Genomic DNA, 17,394 nt, shown 5'->3' with positions numbered 1-17,394 from the left:
CTGTTTAAAAACCTCTTAAAAAGATCCCAACACTGTGACATTTCTCCGTATAAGAAATAAACAGAAATTGTAGTTACTTTGCCACTAACTTATCAACCTTAGCATTTCAACCAGAGTATTCAAAATAATTGTAGCATGAAACACAATATTTCCAATTTTCCATTAATGCATGAATGGTTCATTTACGATATTAGCATTTTTACAGTACCTAATTTTATGTGCTCAACATTACCCAACTCAATCAGATTTCCGCCTCTGGTGATAAAGAACTTTCATAAATACTCACGTGGATACGCCGTACTTTCTCAAGCATAACAAACAGCAACATGAGATTACATTTCATGCAGCCTTGAGATGGTTTTTGTATAAATAAGTAAACGAATGTGAACTTGTACTAAGCAATGCAATTATTTGTTAATGACGAGACACTGTTATGGTTCTTGTAACACTAATTTAAAATGATTTGCCGTGCACCTTCAAAACAAGATGTTAAATCTAGAAAGTATATCCTGGGGCTAAGTGTCAAAATAAGTAAAATTAGCATTTGTAGCACTGTACACAGTAGAGTAGAAAGTAATCAGTGCTCTGTCAACCTATTGCCATTGTATTAGTGGTGTTAATGAAACACCAATGAAAACTCAGCGGAATTGGGCCTTATTAGTGTGCTGGTATCTTTTTAGTTTGCAATACCAAAAAAAAAAATGAAAACCTTTTTCGCATATTCTTCCCACAAACATAATTTTCAGATAGAAACTAAAAGAAGAATTCCAATGTATTTTCTTTTTATGCTGTGGTCACATGGTAGCTGGAAATAAATCAGATATTATAACATGCTCTACCTATAATGCTTTCTTGGGGTGTTTTTCCTTACCTGGGATGGATTTGCAGCATATTCTAATGGTGCGTTTACACAGGCAGATTTTTGAAGCCAAAGCCAGGAACAGACAGTAAACAAGGAACGGGTCATAAAGGAAAGACTAAGATTTCTCCTCTTTTCAAATCCATTCCTGGCTTTGGCTTCCAAAATCTTTCAGATAAATCTGCCTGTGTAAACGTACCATAAGAATAGTGTGTTTTTGCCTAATTTGATTTGTTTTGGGTGAATTTTTAAAAAAAGTATATGTAGAATCACATGATCAAGGAATTTTTATGACATTAAATCCCTTCAGGACCGGGCCAATTTTTATTTTTGTGCTTTCGTTTTTTTCCTCTTTGTGTTTAAAAGGCTATAGCGCTTGCCTATTTTCACCTACAAACCCACATGAGCCTCTATTTTTTGTAACACCAGCTATACTATGGTAAAACTGACGTGTTATCTACAGTATGTTCCTCAAGTCAGTGCAATTGCAATGTTATGTCACTTGTATAACTTTCTTTTTATTTGATGGCTTTTAAAAAATGAAACCCCTTTTTTTTAAATAAACTAAATGTGTTTAACCCCTTAGCGACCCATGACGTATCTGATACGTCATGGTGCCACAGGGGGTGTTCAGAGCTCTGAACGGCGCTGATCCCGGCTGACATGTGCAGCCGGGCAGTGCCTCTATTAGCCAGCGCGGGTCCCGTTGCCGCGTGGGCTAATTAAGCCTCAAAGCTGACAGCTGCACTTAGATGCTGTGCTCTCTTTGTCCCTGGTGTCTAGTGGGACGGATCTCCCCCCCGCGATGCAATCACGCGGGGGGGGGGGATCGGTTCTTCTGCCCGTGCCGGGCCTCAGCGTCCGAAGAGGTACATCCTCTTTAATCTGACATATGGATAGAATGGCGCCTTTACAGAGAAGCTTCTGCCACAGTCCGTTTTTTTTTAACCACGGCCCTTTTTCCCATTTTTCGGGGCTGAAGCACAGGAGGCGGGCCGTCCCGCTCCCAATGGGAGGGAATTCCCTCCCCTCTATGACGCGGCTCGGTTAGAATCAATCGAGCCGCGTCATCCAGGGGCGGGGGATTCCGCCCACTTGGGCCGGGCCGGTCCGCCTCCTGTGCTTCAGCCCCGACCCGGTACCCGTGGATAGAACACTGGCGTACATGGGAACGGGGCGGCGGTTCAAAAAATGGACCACAGCTCCGGCTTGCCCGTGATGGCGCCGTTCTATCCCTGGGTCAGATTAAAGAGGATGTACCTAAAGGTACATCCTCTTTCAGTCACTTTAAATGATGCAATAACGGACGTCCTTCTAAATACAAAAAGCGGGTGCCTTTTTTTCTTTTTTGGACGTTGTGTAAACATAGCCTTATAACGCTTTTATTGTTTAGTCTATGGGGCTGTATGAGGTTTAATTTTTTATGCCATGATCTGTTTTTTCTTTCGGTACGTAGCTTGCATATATGCAACTTTTTTCTGGATTTAATTAAAGCAAAAATGTGCAATGAACATGATAATTTAATAGACTGGGCGATTACATTTGTGGCAATACCAAATATGTTTATTTATTTGTTTTATTTATAAAATGGGAAAATGGGAGTGATTTAAACTTTTGTTAGGTGTTGATGCATCGATTTCTGAACTGGGATCAGCATCAGTCCGACACTGTGCCCCGGACACTCAGAAGAAGGGATCTCCCCTCCTTGTTGCATCTCAGGGGGGAGATCCCCCCACTAGACAACAGTAATCGGGGACACACACTATTTAAATGCAGCTGTGAGCTTTGACAGCTGCATTTAAATAGTTAATTAGCCGGGAGCCGTGATCGGATGTGCCGGCTAGTATACATGGTTCCCGCGCTGTGAGCCCTCTCTGTTTACCCCTAACGGCAGCAGGATGAGTATACTCGTCCTGCATCGTTAACAGGTTAAAAACCATAGAAAATATGTGACCAAAAAAGTGTAAAACACACTATTTTGAAAAAAAAATGCCATGAATACGTCACACACAAAAAAACTAATAAACCACAAACTAATAGGCTATGTTCACACAATGTCTTTTGAGCTCCGTTTAAAATTACGTCCATTATTTTGAGTTTAATTAAGATGTTCTGGTCCCAAATAGAGGACCTCATACGAAGTATACTTGGCTACCAACCAAATTGGGGTCCAGGTCTGGCATTGATTTCAATGGAAACTGAGAACATTCCACCCCAAGACAGGGTAATATTGCTGCATGTATTAATGTCAGCACGAAGCAGCATAGCTAGAAGATGGAAATCTAGTGAAATCCCATCTACACTAGAGGTTATAGCTAAGGTACAACACAATTATAAGATGGAAACTGCAATAGCTGTAGGAATGGATGGGATTATAAGATCCCATAAACATTGGCAAAAATGGTGCATGTACTATTTGCAGCTTTACCCCAATGGAAGTTAGGATAAGAGACATAAAAATTAAGGTAAAATATAATGAGAATTAGTGATATATAAAATAATAGGCTAATATAGAGAATCAGATGTCGGGGAGGGGGGGGGGACTTAGTGTATTGCTTATAATTGTTTATGTGTTTGCTTCGTATCATGAGTATAAGGTATATACCTTATTAATGTAAATTTCTGTAAAGTTTGAAAATTAATAAAAAATTTAAATAAAAAAAATAAAAATAAATAATGGACGTCATTTAACTGTCTAGCCTTCCCTTAGTGTAATGACAGCTGCTGGTACATTATTCTAGTTTGTGGTTACTATTTGCCCTTTGGGTGTGGCTTAATTGAAAAGTCCATTGAATTTAATAATAAAGACAGAGAAAGATCAGTGAAAAAAGAAAAACTGTGTGTGAACAACTAATAAAAAATGTCCGCTATTATTTGACGTCCGCAGTAAAAAACGTCCGTTATTCAATACATTGTGTGCATTGAATGTCCGTCTTTCCATTGACTTCAATACATTGCCATAGCAGTCAGTTAAATCGTGGCAATAACAGACGTAATTTTAAATTTCAAAATCGGACACCTTTTCTCTATTTTTGACATTGTGTGAACATAGCCTTACACTGTATCCATTAGGTGTTTTTTAAGCCCCCCCCCCCAAAAAAAAAACTAAAAGTTTAAGTATAAAAGTAGAAGATTGTCATCAGAAAAAGACCACCTGGTCCGCCTTGCTTGCCCTTATATTATTTCCTTTATTATGCTTATCCCAGACACATTTGCCCCCATGTTACCCATATTGAAGAAAAAGATTAGAAATGACATATTTTATTAAATACTGTGTCACTATCAACATCTACATTAAATCAGCTGTCTGGTTATTTTTCAATCCATCTTTGCCTGCTGTGTCTTCTATAATCATACAATCTCTATGTTGTTCACCCAGGAAATGACCTGGTAAATACCACTTACAAAATCTAAACTAGCATCCAGGTCATGTCTAATGAGTTTACATGACTATTTTATGACTATAGGCCTAGATTATCAGCATGAGTGTTCAGTAATTGACTCAATTTAGACATTGGATGTAACTGTGCTGAAGCTCATACATTCATTTAGTTAGTTATTCATTCTGGTCACATTATGCAACATTCTCATTAGTTTTTACTACTCTAGTAGACAGGGAGGAGCAGTAACTGCTGCCATATCACTCCAGAACTGGTTCTATTCATGTCCAGAAGAGTTTATTTGCTTTATGTGTTGTGTTCAGTCCATTTTATGCTGTGAACTAATATTATTTCTATTTTCTATTTCTCCCTATATTTCCACGAACGTGATTTATTATATCAGAAATAGGGACACGAGACACAGGTAAGTGAATCACCAGTGCAGTCATTTGTAACTATTGATTTCCAATGAGATAAAAAAAAAAAAACTTTCAGCGGATGCAATAAATTACTAATCTGCTCAAGAATAGAATAAATGTGTACATGAGCAGTGTTCAAGGCACAAAGGGATTCATCTAATACCATTTTATTGTCTGGCTCTATGTATGAGATTAAGCCATCATGTTTGTTTCTGTCAATCAATCATTTATGTAATGTGTCTTCCAGCAACATTTCATTAAGAATTAGCTCAGGTTCCACTGCAGTATATAACGTTCAGGCTCTTTTCCCGTCACATTTCTGGCAAATACATTTTAAGGCCATGTTCACACAACATATGTTTTACATAAATCACTCTCATGCCAATTCAATGGAGATTAAGATGATCTTGCCAGAACGGCCAGTGTTTCACGCAATGTGAATATGGCCTTGTAGTGCAGGTGAATGTATACATGACAGATGTATGATAAAATGCCAGGTAGCTGCAGGAGCTGCTGAGTTTTAAATGGGTACTTCAGTGAAATAAATTTTTATTTTTCTTTCTAATTAACTGGTGTCAGAAAGAGATTTGTAATTTACTTTTATTTGTAAATCTCCAGTCTACCAGTACTTATGAGCTGCTGTATGTCCTGCAGTAAATGATGTATTCTTTCTAGAGATGAGCGAACCTCAAGCATGCTCGAGTCCATCCGAACCCGAACTTTTGGCATTTGATAAGCGGTGGCGTCTGAAGTTGGATAAAGCCCCAAGGCTATGTGGAAATCATGGATATAGTCATTGGCTGTATCCATGTTTTCCAGACAACCTTAGAGCTTTATCCAAGTTCAGCCCCAGCTAATCAAATGCCCAACGTTCGGGTTCGGATAGACTCGAGCCCGAACCCGGTTCGCTCATCTCTAATTCTTTCCAGTCTGACACAGTGCTCTTTGCTGCCACCTCTGTCCAGAGCAGTAGCAAATCCCCAGAAAACCTCTCCCGCTCTCCAGAGAAAATAATACAGTACTTCCTGCAGGACATACAGCAGCTGATAATTACTCCGAGACTGGAGATTTTTCAATAGTTAATTACAAATCTCTGGCTCTTTCTGGCACCAGTTGATTTAAAACAAAATAATTTTATAATCATTTTATAATAATGTTTGCTAGAGTACCCCTTTAAGAAACTTATATGGGCGAATAAACGTTTGTAAAAAAAAAAAAAAAAATGCTTGTTCTTGACAATTGGCCAGCAATCAGCTGATGAGCAGGTCAGTAAAATTGTTACCAGCTACATCTTTATGGTTTGTACAGCCCAGCTATTCAAGCCATCTAAAGGCTACTGTATGTAAACAATCATATTGATTGGTGCTTATTATCTGGAACCCATTATCCATATAAAAGTGCTGTTAGCAGACCCAGATGTTCTCTGTTAGATTGTTATGGGTCTGTGCTACTTAAAATTACAAAATATGTTAACGTTAAAATTGTCCCCAAAGGCCATTCCCCTTGTGAGGGAAATAAAGTGTAATAAAAATACAACTCTTGGATGATTTAATGTATTCTAGCAATTCCGAGAGGATTTTTTGACATATTGTAGTCAGTGACAAATTTTGTCCAATAGCCACATTTCATGAAAAAACAGCAACATTTGCATTTTATTTTCAAAATTAACCCTTAGGGGACACAGCCAGTTTTCATTTTTGCGTTTTCGTTTTTCCCTCCTCGTGTATATAAGGCCATAGCGCCTGCATTTTTCCACCTAGAGACCCAAATGAGCCCTCATTTTTTGCGCAACTAATTGTACTTTGCTATGGCAGATGTAATTTTTGCCTAAAATGTGCCGGGAAACCAGAAAAAAATTATATGTGTGGTGAAATTGAAAAAAAATAATGTTTTTTTTTTATTTGGGGGGGGGGGGTGGGTTGTTTTTACTCCATTCGCCCTGGGGTAAAACTGACTCATTATATATGTTCCTTAAGTTGTTACGATTACAACGATATGTAACATGTATAACTTTTATTTGATTTGATGGCTTGTAAAAAATTAAAACCTTTTAAAGAAAATATATGTTCCTTAAAATCGCTCCATTCCCAGGCTTATAGCGCTTTTATCCTTTGGTCTATGGGTCTGTGTGAGGTGTCATTTTTTGCGCCATGATGTAATCTTTCTATCGGTACCTTGATTGTGTATATACGACTTTTTGATCGCTTTTTATTACAATTATTCTGGATTTGATGCGACCAAAAATGCGCAATTTTGCACTTTGGGATTTTCTTGCGCTGACGCCGTTTACCGTGCAAGATCAGGAATGTGATTAATTAATAGTTCGGGCGATTACGCACGCGGCGATAGCAAACATGTTTGTTTATTAATTTATTTATTTTTATTTATAAAATGGGGAAAGGGGGGTGATTCAGACTTTTATTAGGGGAGGGGATTTTGTGTTATTAAAAATACATTTTTCTTTTACTTTACACATATACTAGAAGCCCCCCTGGGGGACTTCTAGTATATGCACTCTGATCTCTCATAGAGATCCATGCAATATAGTTATACTGCATGAATCCATGAGATCGGTGTTCTATTACTTTTGGCTGCTGCAGCCAAAAGCAATAGAATGCCGAGCCGGGATCAGCGCCATTACGGCGCAGACCCCGGCCCGGGATGGATGCGGGGATCGCCCCCCGCAATCGCGCCGCAGGGGGGCGATCCCCCCACTAGACCACCAGGGATGGATATGAGCAAGTATTTAGAAGCAGCTGTCAACTCTGACAGCTGCTTCTAAGTACTTAATTAGCGGGCACGGCGATCAGACCGTGCCCGCTAATAGCCACGATCCCGGGCTACATGCGGCACCCAGGATCGCGGCAGTTCAGAGGGGGGTCGCCGCGCGACCCCCCTCTGAACTCCCATAGCGGCACGAGGACGTTCAGTAACGTCCTGGTGCAGCTATGGGTTAATCAATTGCAATGGGAGGATTTTGTGTTTACCTATATATATATATATATATATATATATATATATATATATGTATAGTTTTAGTTTTTTTTAGCTGTTACTTTGTTTTACTCAGTAGCCAGGGCATCAAATGCCTCAGCTAGGCCTCTGGTTGCCCTGGCTTCCGTTGGGACACTGTGATCACTTCACAGAGCCCCTATAGTGAACAGAGCAAGATTCTTTTCTTTGTTACCCCTATAGATGCTGTGGCCATGCTGACCGTAGCATCTATAGGGTTAACTGTCAGCATTGGAGCATGGCTCCTATCACTGACAGCCGAGACACACCACAGATCGCACAGGCACAGCTTCTGTGTCTGTGTCATCCACTGTAAGTTAATGTGCCTGCTGCATCAGGCATAGTTAACAGTGCACCAGCATTAGGGTGTTTAAATAACCGAACAAGAGAAAAAAAAGATTATAGCTTTTAAACCCCCGTGAATAAAAATTCAGTACTCTCTTGACCTGGTTGGTGCCTAAAATTTTTAACTGACTTCTTTTTCTATGTAATTACTGTTCACAGAAGCTGTTATCGTTGTGTTTTCCAATGCATTTTCCAATGTTTTTGAGATGAGGTTTTATTTAATTTATCTATGTGATTAAACAATGCATAGAGGTAACAACACATGACTTGTTTTTGTTTGTTTTGTTTTGTTTTTTTAACTTTTGCTTGGTTTTGACTTTCCTGCATCCTCCACTTGTATATAGACTTTCATTATAATATATAGGTCGCTGATGCACACTGTTAAGATTAGAAATTGAAAACCAGGGGTGAAGTAATGACTAAATACACTGGACAGTCACTAAGCTCCTGACACTTTTCCTACTGCTAAAAAAGATTAGGATGTTTGCTAGAAAAGCAGACACCCTAATTGTAAGCAAGCCATCTCCATGACAACATCAATCAATGTTCTGGAATTGAATGTGGAAATCTTTATTTTCAAACCAAACTTCAGTCTTCAATAACAATGTCTTTATCAACACGTTTGTTAGAAATTACTGAAACGTTTCTTGGTAGGGATAAAGTTAGGGATAAATCTAGCTATTATAGTATTTGCTTGTAAGACTTTGAACAAGTCATTTTCTCAAGTTTTGTTCAGACCTGGTTATGTACAGTATTGACAATAAGCCGATCACAACGGTCTCTTTTGGAACACCCAGCAATCAACAGTGATCCTGAAGAACACCACAGGGAACATTTGACATTACACAGTGCCAATTCAAATCAGTAGGTTGTCTATGTAATGCAGAACAGGACAGGTCCACTAGCGCAAGAGACATTCATTGAAACTGCTTTTCACTCTTTCATATAAGCCTAAACAGAGGTTTCTTCAATTTAACACAAAATTACCTAAAGTATACATAAAAAAAAGGACTTTTGCAAAATAGACAACTCCTTTAACACCTTAGTGACATCCACTATATATGCACGGTAGATTTGTGTTCTCAGGAAATATGGAGTGGTCTTGTAAGCTCCAAACATAGTATGTTCTGGACACTATTAGCAGCTAAAACTCACTATTAGTGACCAGGCTTCGAGTATGTTCTGATGCAGGTCATTTCAAACCCTCCACCCCCAGAAACAGTGGACCTTTTATAATTGTGCCTCAACTATGCAATTACTGAGTACTGATCAGTTCACATAGCAGCCAGGGGCCCTCTGAAGGCTTCTATGGCTAAATTTTAAATCTACACTTAGAGCCTTGCAAAGGGGGCATTATCAGGATTGGGAACTAGCGGACAAAGGACAGGTGTAGCCCTGACGCTGGTGCCCACCCCACTTTCCCTGCCTATTTGCCTCAACAGCCCTAGGTGGCAGCAGACAACTGGTCGATGGTCCCTAATCCTGTATAAGTGCGAACACAGAATGAAGACAAGGCAGACAAAAAACACAATAAATCAAGGTCAGGAGTCTGGGTCAGTGACAAGCAGGCAGCGCAGCACAAAATTGTGATCCAATAGAGAAGTCAACAGTCAGAAAGCCATGAAGTTAGAATACCAGTACTACAATGCAGGTGGATTCTAGGTCAAGTAACACTTGTAAACAATGCTCTATCACTGGCAAGGTGAGAGGAGACTGGACAAGCTATATGGGAGGTGAAGTCCCAGCCCCAGGTCTGATTGGGGCCTGGGACTTCAACCTCTTGCCTAAACTAAAGCTGGCTGGCAGCTACATCTGCCAGTAAGCATAATGTCAAATGCTGAACAGCTGAATGCCCGGTCGGGGAGTGGTGCGGCCCCAGATCTCAAGACATCATCATTCATGCACTGCACTCATACTGCACTCATACAGCCACGCCGTAGAGTTGGTACAGTAGTGCAAAGATTTAAACTGTTTTTGAGTTTGAAGCAGTTAGTTCCGACTTCCGGTTCCTAGCACATCGCCCTTGCACGGACTGTAATTGTGGAACGTTTGAATGCTCCCATAGACATGAAAAAATAGTTGATCATCAGTTTAACAATATACCGCTAACAAGTCCCCTAGGGAGATGAAATTTGACATTAATCAAATCAGCCAATGAAAAATCAGCCTATTCTGGAAATTTAGGTTTGTTTCATTTACAGCATTTCCCATGCAGGATAAGTTATATTTTTGTTTTGAAAGATTTAAGAAAGGAGGGTTTTATTCTAAAGAATTAATTCTCACTAAAATATAACTGACACCTAGGGATGGTCCGAAACTGCCGAGGTTCGGGTTCGTATGAACCCAAACGCTCGGCATCAGATTCCCGCTGTCTGCCCGCTCCATGCAGCGGGTGGATACATCGGGAGGACCGCCTGGAAAACTGGGATACAGCCTATGGCTATGGCTGTATCCCAGTTTTCCAGGCGGTCCTCCTGCTGTATCCACCCTCTCCACGGAGCGGCCAGATAGCGGGAATCATTTCCAAGAGTTCAAGTTCGTATGAACCCGAACCGAACTCGATTCGGACCATCCCTACTGACACCATAAAGTGGGGGCATTGTGAAGGTATATGGCATATGGGGCTAAATTAGTAATAATGATGTAATGATATAAACACTAATCCGTCATGTTATCTCTTTCAGTACTAGCCCAGCTCATAAATATTACTTGGCTGTGGATCCCTCCTCAGAATCTTTATACTTGTCGGACACCAATACCAGAAAGGTCTACAAAGTGAAATCTCTTTCTGATATTAAGGAGCTGTCAAAGAACTTTGAAGTAATAGCTGGAACAGGAGACCAATGTCTCCCATTTGACCAGAGCCATTGTGGAGATGGTGAAAAAGCTAATGAAGCTTCACTGAACAGTCCAAGAGGTAAACTGATGAATAATTATTTTTGGTTAACATGTCAACAGAAATGTTCCTAAGGCTATGTTCACACAACATCAAAAAAAGAAAATAGGTGTCCACTTTTACTATTTAAAAAGATGTCCGTTATTGCCATAAATGAACTGACTGCGATGCATTTAAGTCAATGGAATGATGGACGTTCAATACACACAGTGTATGAAATGACGGACGTTATCTGCGCGGACGTCAAAATAATTATCATGACAATTATTTTTGGATGTCTTTTGCAAACAGTGGACGTTATTTTTTAGTTGTTCGCGCACAGTTTTTCTTTTTTCACTGTCCTTTCTCCGTTTTTACTATTAAATTCAATGGGCTTTTTAATAAACACACCCAAAGCCAATTAGTCCACCCAAACTAAAATAATGTAGCAACAGCCATCATTGCACTGACGGGTGCCCAAACAGCGGAATGACGGATGTCATTTTGAAAACATTGTGTTAACATAGCCTTATGCTGTTTTTATGTATAAATTTCGTAAGTGACAAATTGAAATAACTACTAGTAAAGGTGAGCATATCTTTTTTATATCCCTTTCTCCATTGATTCTCCGATTTCCAAACCACTTAGATTCTCTTAAAACTTAAACATCAGGCAATTGATTCTACCATCTCTAACTACTAACCTTTGTATATTCTCAGACCACTAAGGAGTTTTTTCCCTCCTTTAAATGAATATGTCAGGAAAGTGGAAGGTCAACTCATGGCACCCATGAGGCTTTCACTTATTATGCTCGTAACTGAGAAAAAGTAGTACCGCATATAACAACTTTACTTAACAATGAGATGTCTTCAGGCTGCTTGCCAACTATTGCCACGATTAACGCATTTCACAGTTACAAACAATAACTATGCCAGTGTAAATAAAGAAAAATAATATTTTAATTCTTCAGTCATTATCTTGAGGGAACGATAGCTAAGCAACAGTGATGCTCCTCCCAAAGTAAAGAAGAGTTTTCCCCTCATAAGCCATGTGGCTCGTACTAATTGTGTGATGGTAGTCTGAAAAATTAGAAAATACATTTTCTTTGATGCTTGGAATGAAAAAAGATTAACCTGTGTTGGATATATTGCATAATAAACCCATTGATAATTACATCTTAGATCTATTTCCTGTTTATCTTTTTTCCTAATTATTTTCAGAGGTATTTTACTGAAAGAAATAGTTACATTGAATCACACCAGATTGCACATTTCTGTCCTGAAAAAGACATATGAACTTCTTGTTCTTCTGTTTGTCCTGAATATCTAGCTAAATATTGTAGCAATTTGCAAATCAATCTACGACAGGCGATTACACAAAATCACATTTTAATTAGACTTGTATAAACTTCTGAGCATAATTAACTATTCCCTGGTTGTGCAGACATGAGCAATATGTTCGTCAATAAATCACAATCAAAGACGAGATAATTAATATTTATTTAGTGCTTGAAAACCATTCAACAAAATGTAAATTGAAGTTGTGAAACGAATAACTCTTCATGTGATGTATTTAATAAAGTTTAGTGCGAAAGTACATGAAGAATATATTCCAAAGCTGTCATGGAATGTAGAAGGGGAATAGTGAAATGGTAAGGCTGTAGACCACCACTATAATACATTCTGTTCTAAAAGTATTATAATCCAATCTTACAATACATTCACATGTACTGTATGACAGTGGAATTCACGCTGCCAGTTTTGCAATAAAATCCACTACAATTCTGACTACTATTAAATGGGAACTCCAGATAAGAAAAACTTGTTTTCTATTAAAAGTACATTAAAAGTTATAAAGATGTGTCTATACAATGTATTACCGTATCTGTGCGGTTCTGACACACTGGTAGTTGATAGAAATCCAGGAAGTGAAAAAATATGGCCTCTGTGCCAATTCACATTGTCTCCTGCTCCTGCTGCTATCCCCCCTTAGGAGACAAATTGTCCATGACTCTGTCTCACATTGTGTGTGTTTGCTAGGCACACGCTGATGATGCAGAGAGGGGGCAGGGCGTGATTCACCATCACAGATTGACCAGAAGCAGGTGTTTCAGCTTAGCTGATTGTGCAAAAGTCTACAGAGAAATTAGGGCTATGTTCACACATGTTGGAGTGTCATTGCAGTACTGCAGTATCTGCACAAAAATGATGCAGTAACACATTTAGATAATGCTAAACAGCAGAGAGGATAAGAGCCAACACTGCCAATCCCACCTGCACAAAAAACAAGGCATAAGCAGTATTTCCCATGTAAGATAGTATCGGATAATTTCCTTTTTGTGGGAATCAACTTCAAAGATAAAAGATGCCTGATCATAATATGTACATGGAGATGAAAAGAAAAAAAAATTTAATTTGAAAAAATTCTTTGCTTTATTCCAATATCAGTATTACAGGTAGAGAATGCAGCGTGCTGTGCGGGTGGCGCCACAATGAAATGACTGCAAATAATTTAGTAACACAATGAAACTGAAATGTGTGAACCTAGATGTTCTGCAACAGCTTTAGGCGGGGAATAGGCAGGGTGAAGGACTGTGATTGAACAGCTGAGGGAAAGCATTGCATTCTGGAACTTGTAGTACTGAGTACATCTGCTCAACCAGGAAATACAGAAACACAAAACAGAACAAACCCCCCCAAAACAAATGGATTTTTTGTAGTTTCAAAACTGGGATAGATAGATAGGTAAGCATTGTTATATGCTTCTGCAGTTTCTTTTTTTTTTTACCTCTACCCGGAGTTCCCCTTTAATCCCTTCATTACCGAAGTCATTGGTGCCTAGATGTCTGGGTGAAACTAATGCAATGTTCCTCCTCACCATAGCGCTTTTATTGTTCCACCTACAGGGCTGGTTGGGGTGTCATTTTTTGCCCCATAATCTCTACATGAACGCTATGCCATAGCTTAGCAGTCATCAGTATTATCAGTGATCTGAACATAGAGTCCGCCTATGAACAGATTGCTGATCTGACAGGACAGAGGTAAGTGGCTTACCTCCGCCTGTTGGTACAAGCTGCGGTGGTCCCGATCAATCAGTGACAGGTCCTTGTCCTGTCACTGACTACCTTTAACACCACAATCTCTGTGCATTGCGGCATTTAAGGGGGTTAAGGAAAGGCAGCTGCGTGACCATGGCTGCCGGTCATTCCTGGGTCTAAGGGCTGTAATGTGTGCAGGGCCAGTTGCATTGAAGAACGTGTGCAGCAAGAACGTATATAGCGGTACAGCTGATGTGGAGGGGTTGAAGTCTATTTGAAATTCCATTCTCACAGCAGATTTTCATTCCACTGCCAGAATGGAGTGTCAAAGCTGTGATATAGTACTGCTGTTCTGCCTTCCACCAATGAGTCCCTTCTAAGTGACATCCCACTCAACCAATCACTGGCTGCAGCGGGAGAGTGCAGTGATTGGCTGATCAGCATTCATTTTCTATCCTGCCAGTAATACAGACTGTATGTCAAATCCACATGTTCAAGGGTTTAAAGCTTTGAAGTTTGCTGTGGGAGCTCTGCTATGTATGTATACATTTGCGCAGCTTATACGTTTCACCCCCTTTTGTGTGTTTTCCTCCCTATTTACAGCTTGTTTGAGCTGTCCTTCATGTATGCTCTTACAACTGTCAGTAGAAAATCGATCAGAAACTGTTCTAGCAAATTTTTAGCTCACACTCAGGGGGACAGATTTCCTAAGACACACATAATGCAGATGTTAAATCATAGGGCATATTTAGTCAATATTATTTAAAAGGCTGCCCAATCTTCCATATAAGTAGCACATAAAAATTAACGTTCAACCTCTGCCTCACCTGCAAGAGCACACATTCATGTCCTATACATGCAGCTATATCTGATAGTGTAGCCCAGTCAAATTCACTTTCGTAAAACCTCTTTAGAATCCGTATATAAATGTACATGGTATGTACTGTGCGACTTGTCAAGATAGGAACTAAAGAAGGTCAGATTGTATTATCTGTCCACCAGTGGTTTGGATGTCATCCCACATTATAATAATAGGGTTTTTTGAACTGTTTCAGTTGCTTATCGCCTATAATGAATACAAATGGATTCAAGAAAGAAGGATTTTAAGAACGGATTAACCTTTGCATAGAGGAACAGTTTTGTGTCTGTTTGTAAGCACACAAATTGGCTTTCTTTTCATTAAGAAAATCCTAAAAAAACAATGCCTTGCGGTAGAGATTTACTAAACATGTGCCAAAAATAATAGGGTACTTGGCGTGAGCCTAATTTATGTTATTATAGTGATTGTTATAGTGTTATAGACACTCCTTTTCTGCAAAATGAACATTCCCAGTCTGAATAAATAATCCTTTCAACTGCACAGATATATGTGTAATTGTATGAAGGCCTTTTGTTTGTGGTGGCTGCTTGTGGAGTCTATCTACAAAAAACTAATTAACAACTAACTTTTTCAATAATTGTTCTGTTTCCAAACCTCCCCATACACATGAATATGGTGGCTTACAGTATCTTTCCATGACGCTTCTCTTGGTGGAGAGTCAGCAGGCCACCACAAACCATAGACAATGGACTTCAGTGTAATGTTATGAGTACCTTAAGTGATAGACTAAGGCAATATGCTATCAATTCCACTTCATGGCTAAGTTCACATATAGTATTTCCGTCAGTCTTTTTTCAACCAAAACCAGAAATGGGTTGAAAACACAGAAGCTGTGCACATCTTCCAATTGTAATTTTGCCTAGTCAGTTCCACTTGTTTTGGTTGAAAAAGGGCTTATCAAAAGACTGACGGAAATACTATGTATGAACATGTTCTATGCCTGACACCAGGCTATGCCTGTAGCCCCTCTTCAAACCCTATTAATAACCTTTAAATTTTTTGTGTGATTGATTTGTGGTTTTCAGAGTACTTTTCATTAGTAAACCTTGCCAGGGATTTGAACCCCAAAACTACTGGATGGGAGGCAGTACCTCAAGCCCTTAAGCCACAGCTCCAGTTATCAGTGTCACTAGGATGTTGCCACCACTGCTAAGGTTTTAATGGAAAATGAATAAGAATGCATTCACTATGGACTGGCAGCAGTCTAAACCCACACTGGTGTATCAGGCACCAAACAACAAAAAATAAGAAGTGCCCAAAACTGTGGAGTGTCAGTTCCACATGGATGATGAAAACTGATGTGTTTTGGATGGAGGCCACACTTTTCTTTTCAGCTTTTCCCTCTCTATGTTACAGCCCACAGCTTATTTTAATTATTTCTTTTATGTGGATGTATAAGGCTGGGTTCACATGTTGCATGTTAGTCAATACTTTTAACCAGAACCAGACACAAAAGTAGCACAGAAAATCCATAATGGAAAGATGGACACCTTTTACTGTGTTTGTGCTTTCTCTGTTAAGAAAATGTCTAGTAGGCCCAATTTAATAATGGTCATGGCTTTTCAATCACACTGTATTTATATGAACTTGGGGGACAAGTATACAAGAATATTGCAAACCAAATGCCTCAATGGTGGATGCAGGGTAAATTGATATACTAATGCTAAATGACGTGTGGGCAATAAAACTCTTTATTGCTAACCACCAAACTAGGGTTATGTACATCACAGTGGTTTAGGGATTAGCAATAAAGGGGTTTTGTTGCCCAACCGCATAGAGTAATAATATAAGTACATAAGCTGCCTATAACATATACTGTAGTGGAATATCGCCCAATCAGCCTAAAGCAAGTTTCCAGATAACTTCTCGTTTGCTCTAAAGAGTAATTCTCTCTGTTGGGATGTCTTCTGTTCTCTATGTTACATTTGTAGCAAAAAAAATATTTTAATCTATTGAAGTGATAGGATATCTGTCCTAATCACCTACTGCATTGTACATACCCCTATAATATACACACAAGTAGCAGATGGGAAAGCACTTGAACACATTCGGTGCTTAGCACTTCCACTCTTGGCAGGATATGGAATCAACGAGCATTTTTGTGAGCGATGTTTTGTTTTTGGAGCTGCGATTGCTCCAGAGGGAGGCAAACATATGATAACAACATTTCTGGGAATCATAGCTGCGCCCCTGAGTTCAATTCCAAGTCCAATTTCATGAGACTTTTACAGCAAAGCACTCAATTACCAAAGTCCTAATTAGCACTAAACAATTTCCCTAGTTACGTGGTGCCCTGAAAACATGACCTGTGCTGTAGGTCGTTTTTTACATCTACCTCTAGGAAGCAGTTCATTGTACAATAGATGATTACACTGAATTACCAACGTATATAAATAAAATATTTATTAAGGTAACAATACTCTATGAATTATTGGAACCCGTATAACACCTATGAAATACGTCGTACCTTATTATAAATTACATGTGATTCAGGGGTGGACTCTAGAGCACCACTATACAGCAACAAATAGAGATGAGCGAACCGGTATGGGATCCGATTCGGATTTTCCCAAATATCCGAGTCCGA

At 39.3% G+C, this 17,394-nt stretch overlaps 1 protein-coding gene across 5 annotated transcripts in view; it reads left to right on the top strand.

Moving 5' to 3' along the window:
• The window catches only part of TENM1 (teneurin transmembrane protein 1), a 316,457-nt gene that overhangs the window by 218,049 nt on the left and 81,014 nt on the right, over window positions 1-17,394 (top strand). For all 5 annotated transcript variants that reach the window (XM_069986814.1, XM_069986815.1, XM_069986817.1 and 2 more), the window contains 2 exons: window positions 4,643-4,663; window positions 10,700-10,932. In XM_069986814.1, the coding sequence (XP_069842915.1) occupies window positions 4,643-4,663; window positions 10,700-10,932 (254 nt within the window). The remainder of the gene's footprint in view (window positions 1-4,642; window positions 4,664-10,699; window positions 10,933-17,394) is intronic.

This window comes from Dendropsophus ebraccatus, chromosome 10, assembly GCF_027789765.1.
Source record: "Dendropsophus ebraccatus isolate aDenEbr1 chromosome 10, aDenEbr1.pat, whole genome shotgun sequence".
Lineage (NCBI taxonomy): Eukaryota > Metazoa > Chordata > Amphibia > Anura > Hylidae > Dendropsophus > Dendropsophus ebraccatus.
Note: the sequence above shows the minus strand (reverse complement) of the source record. Positions and strands in the feature narration are given on the sequence as shown.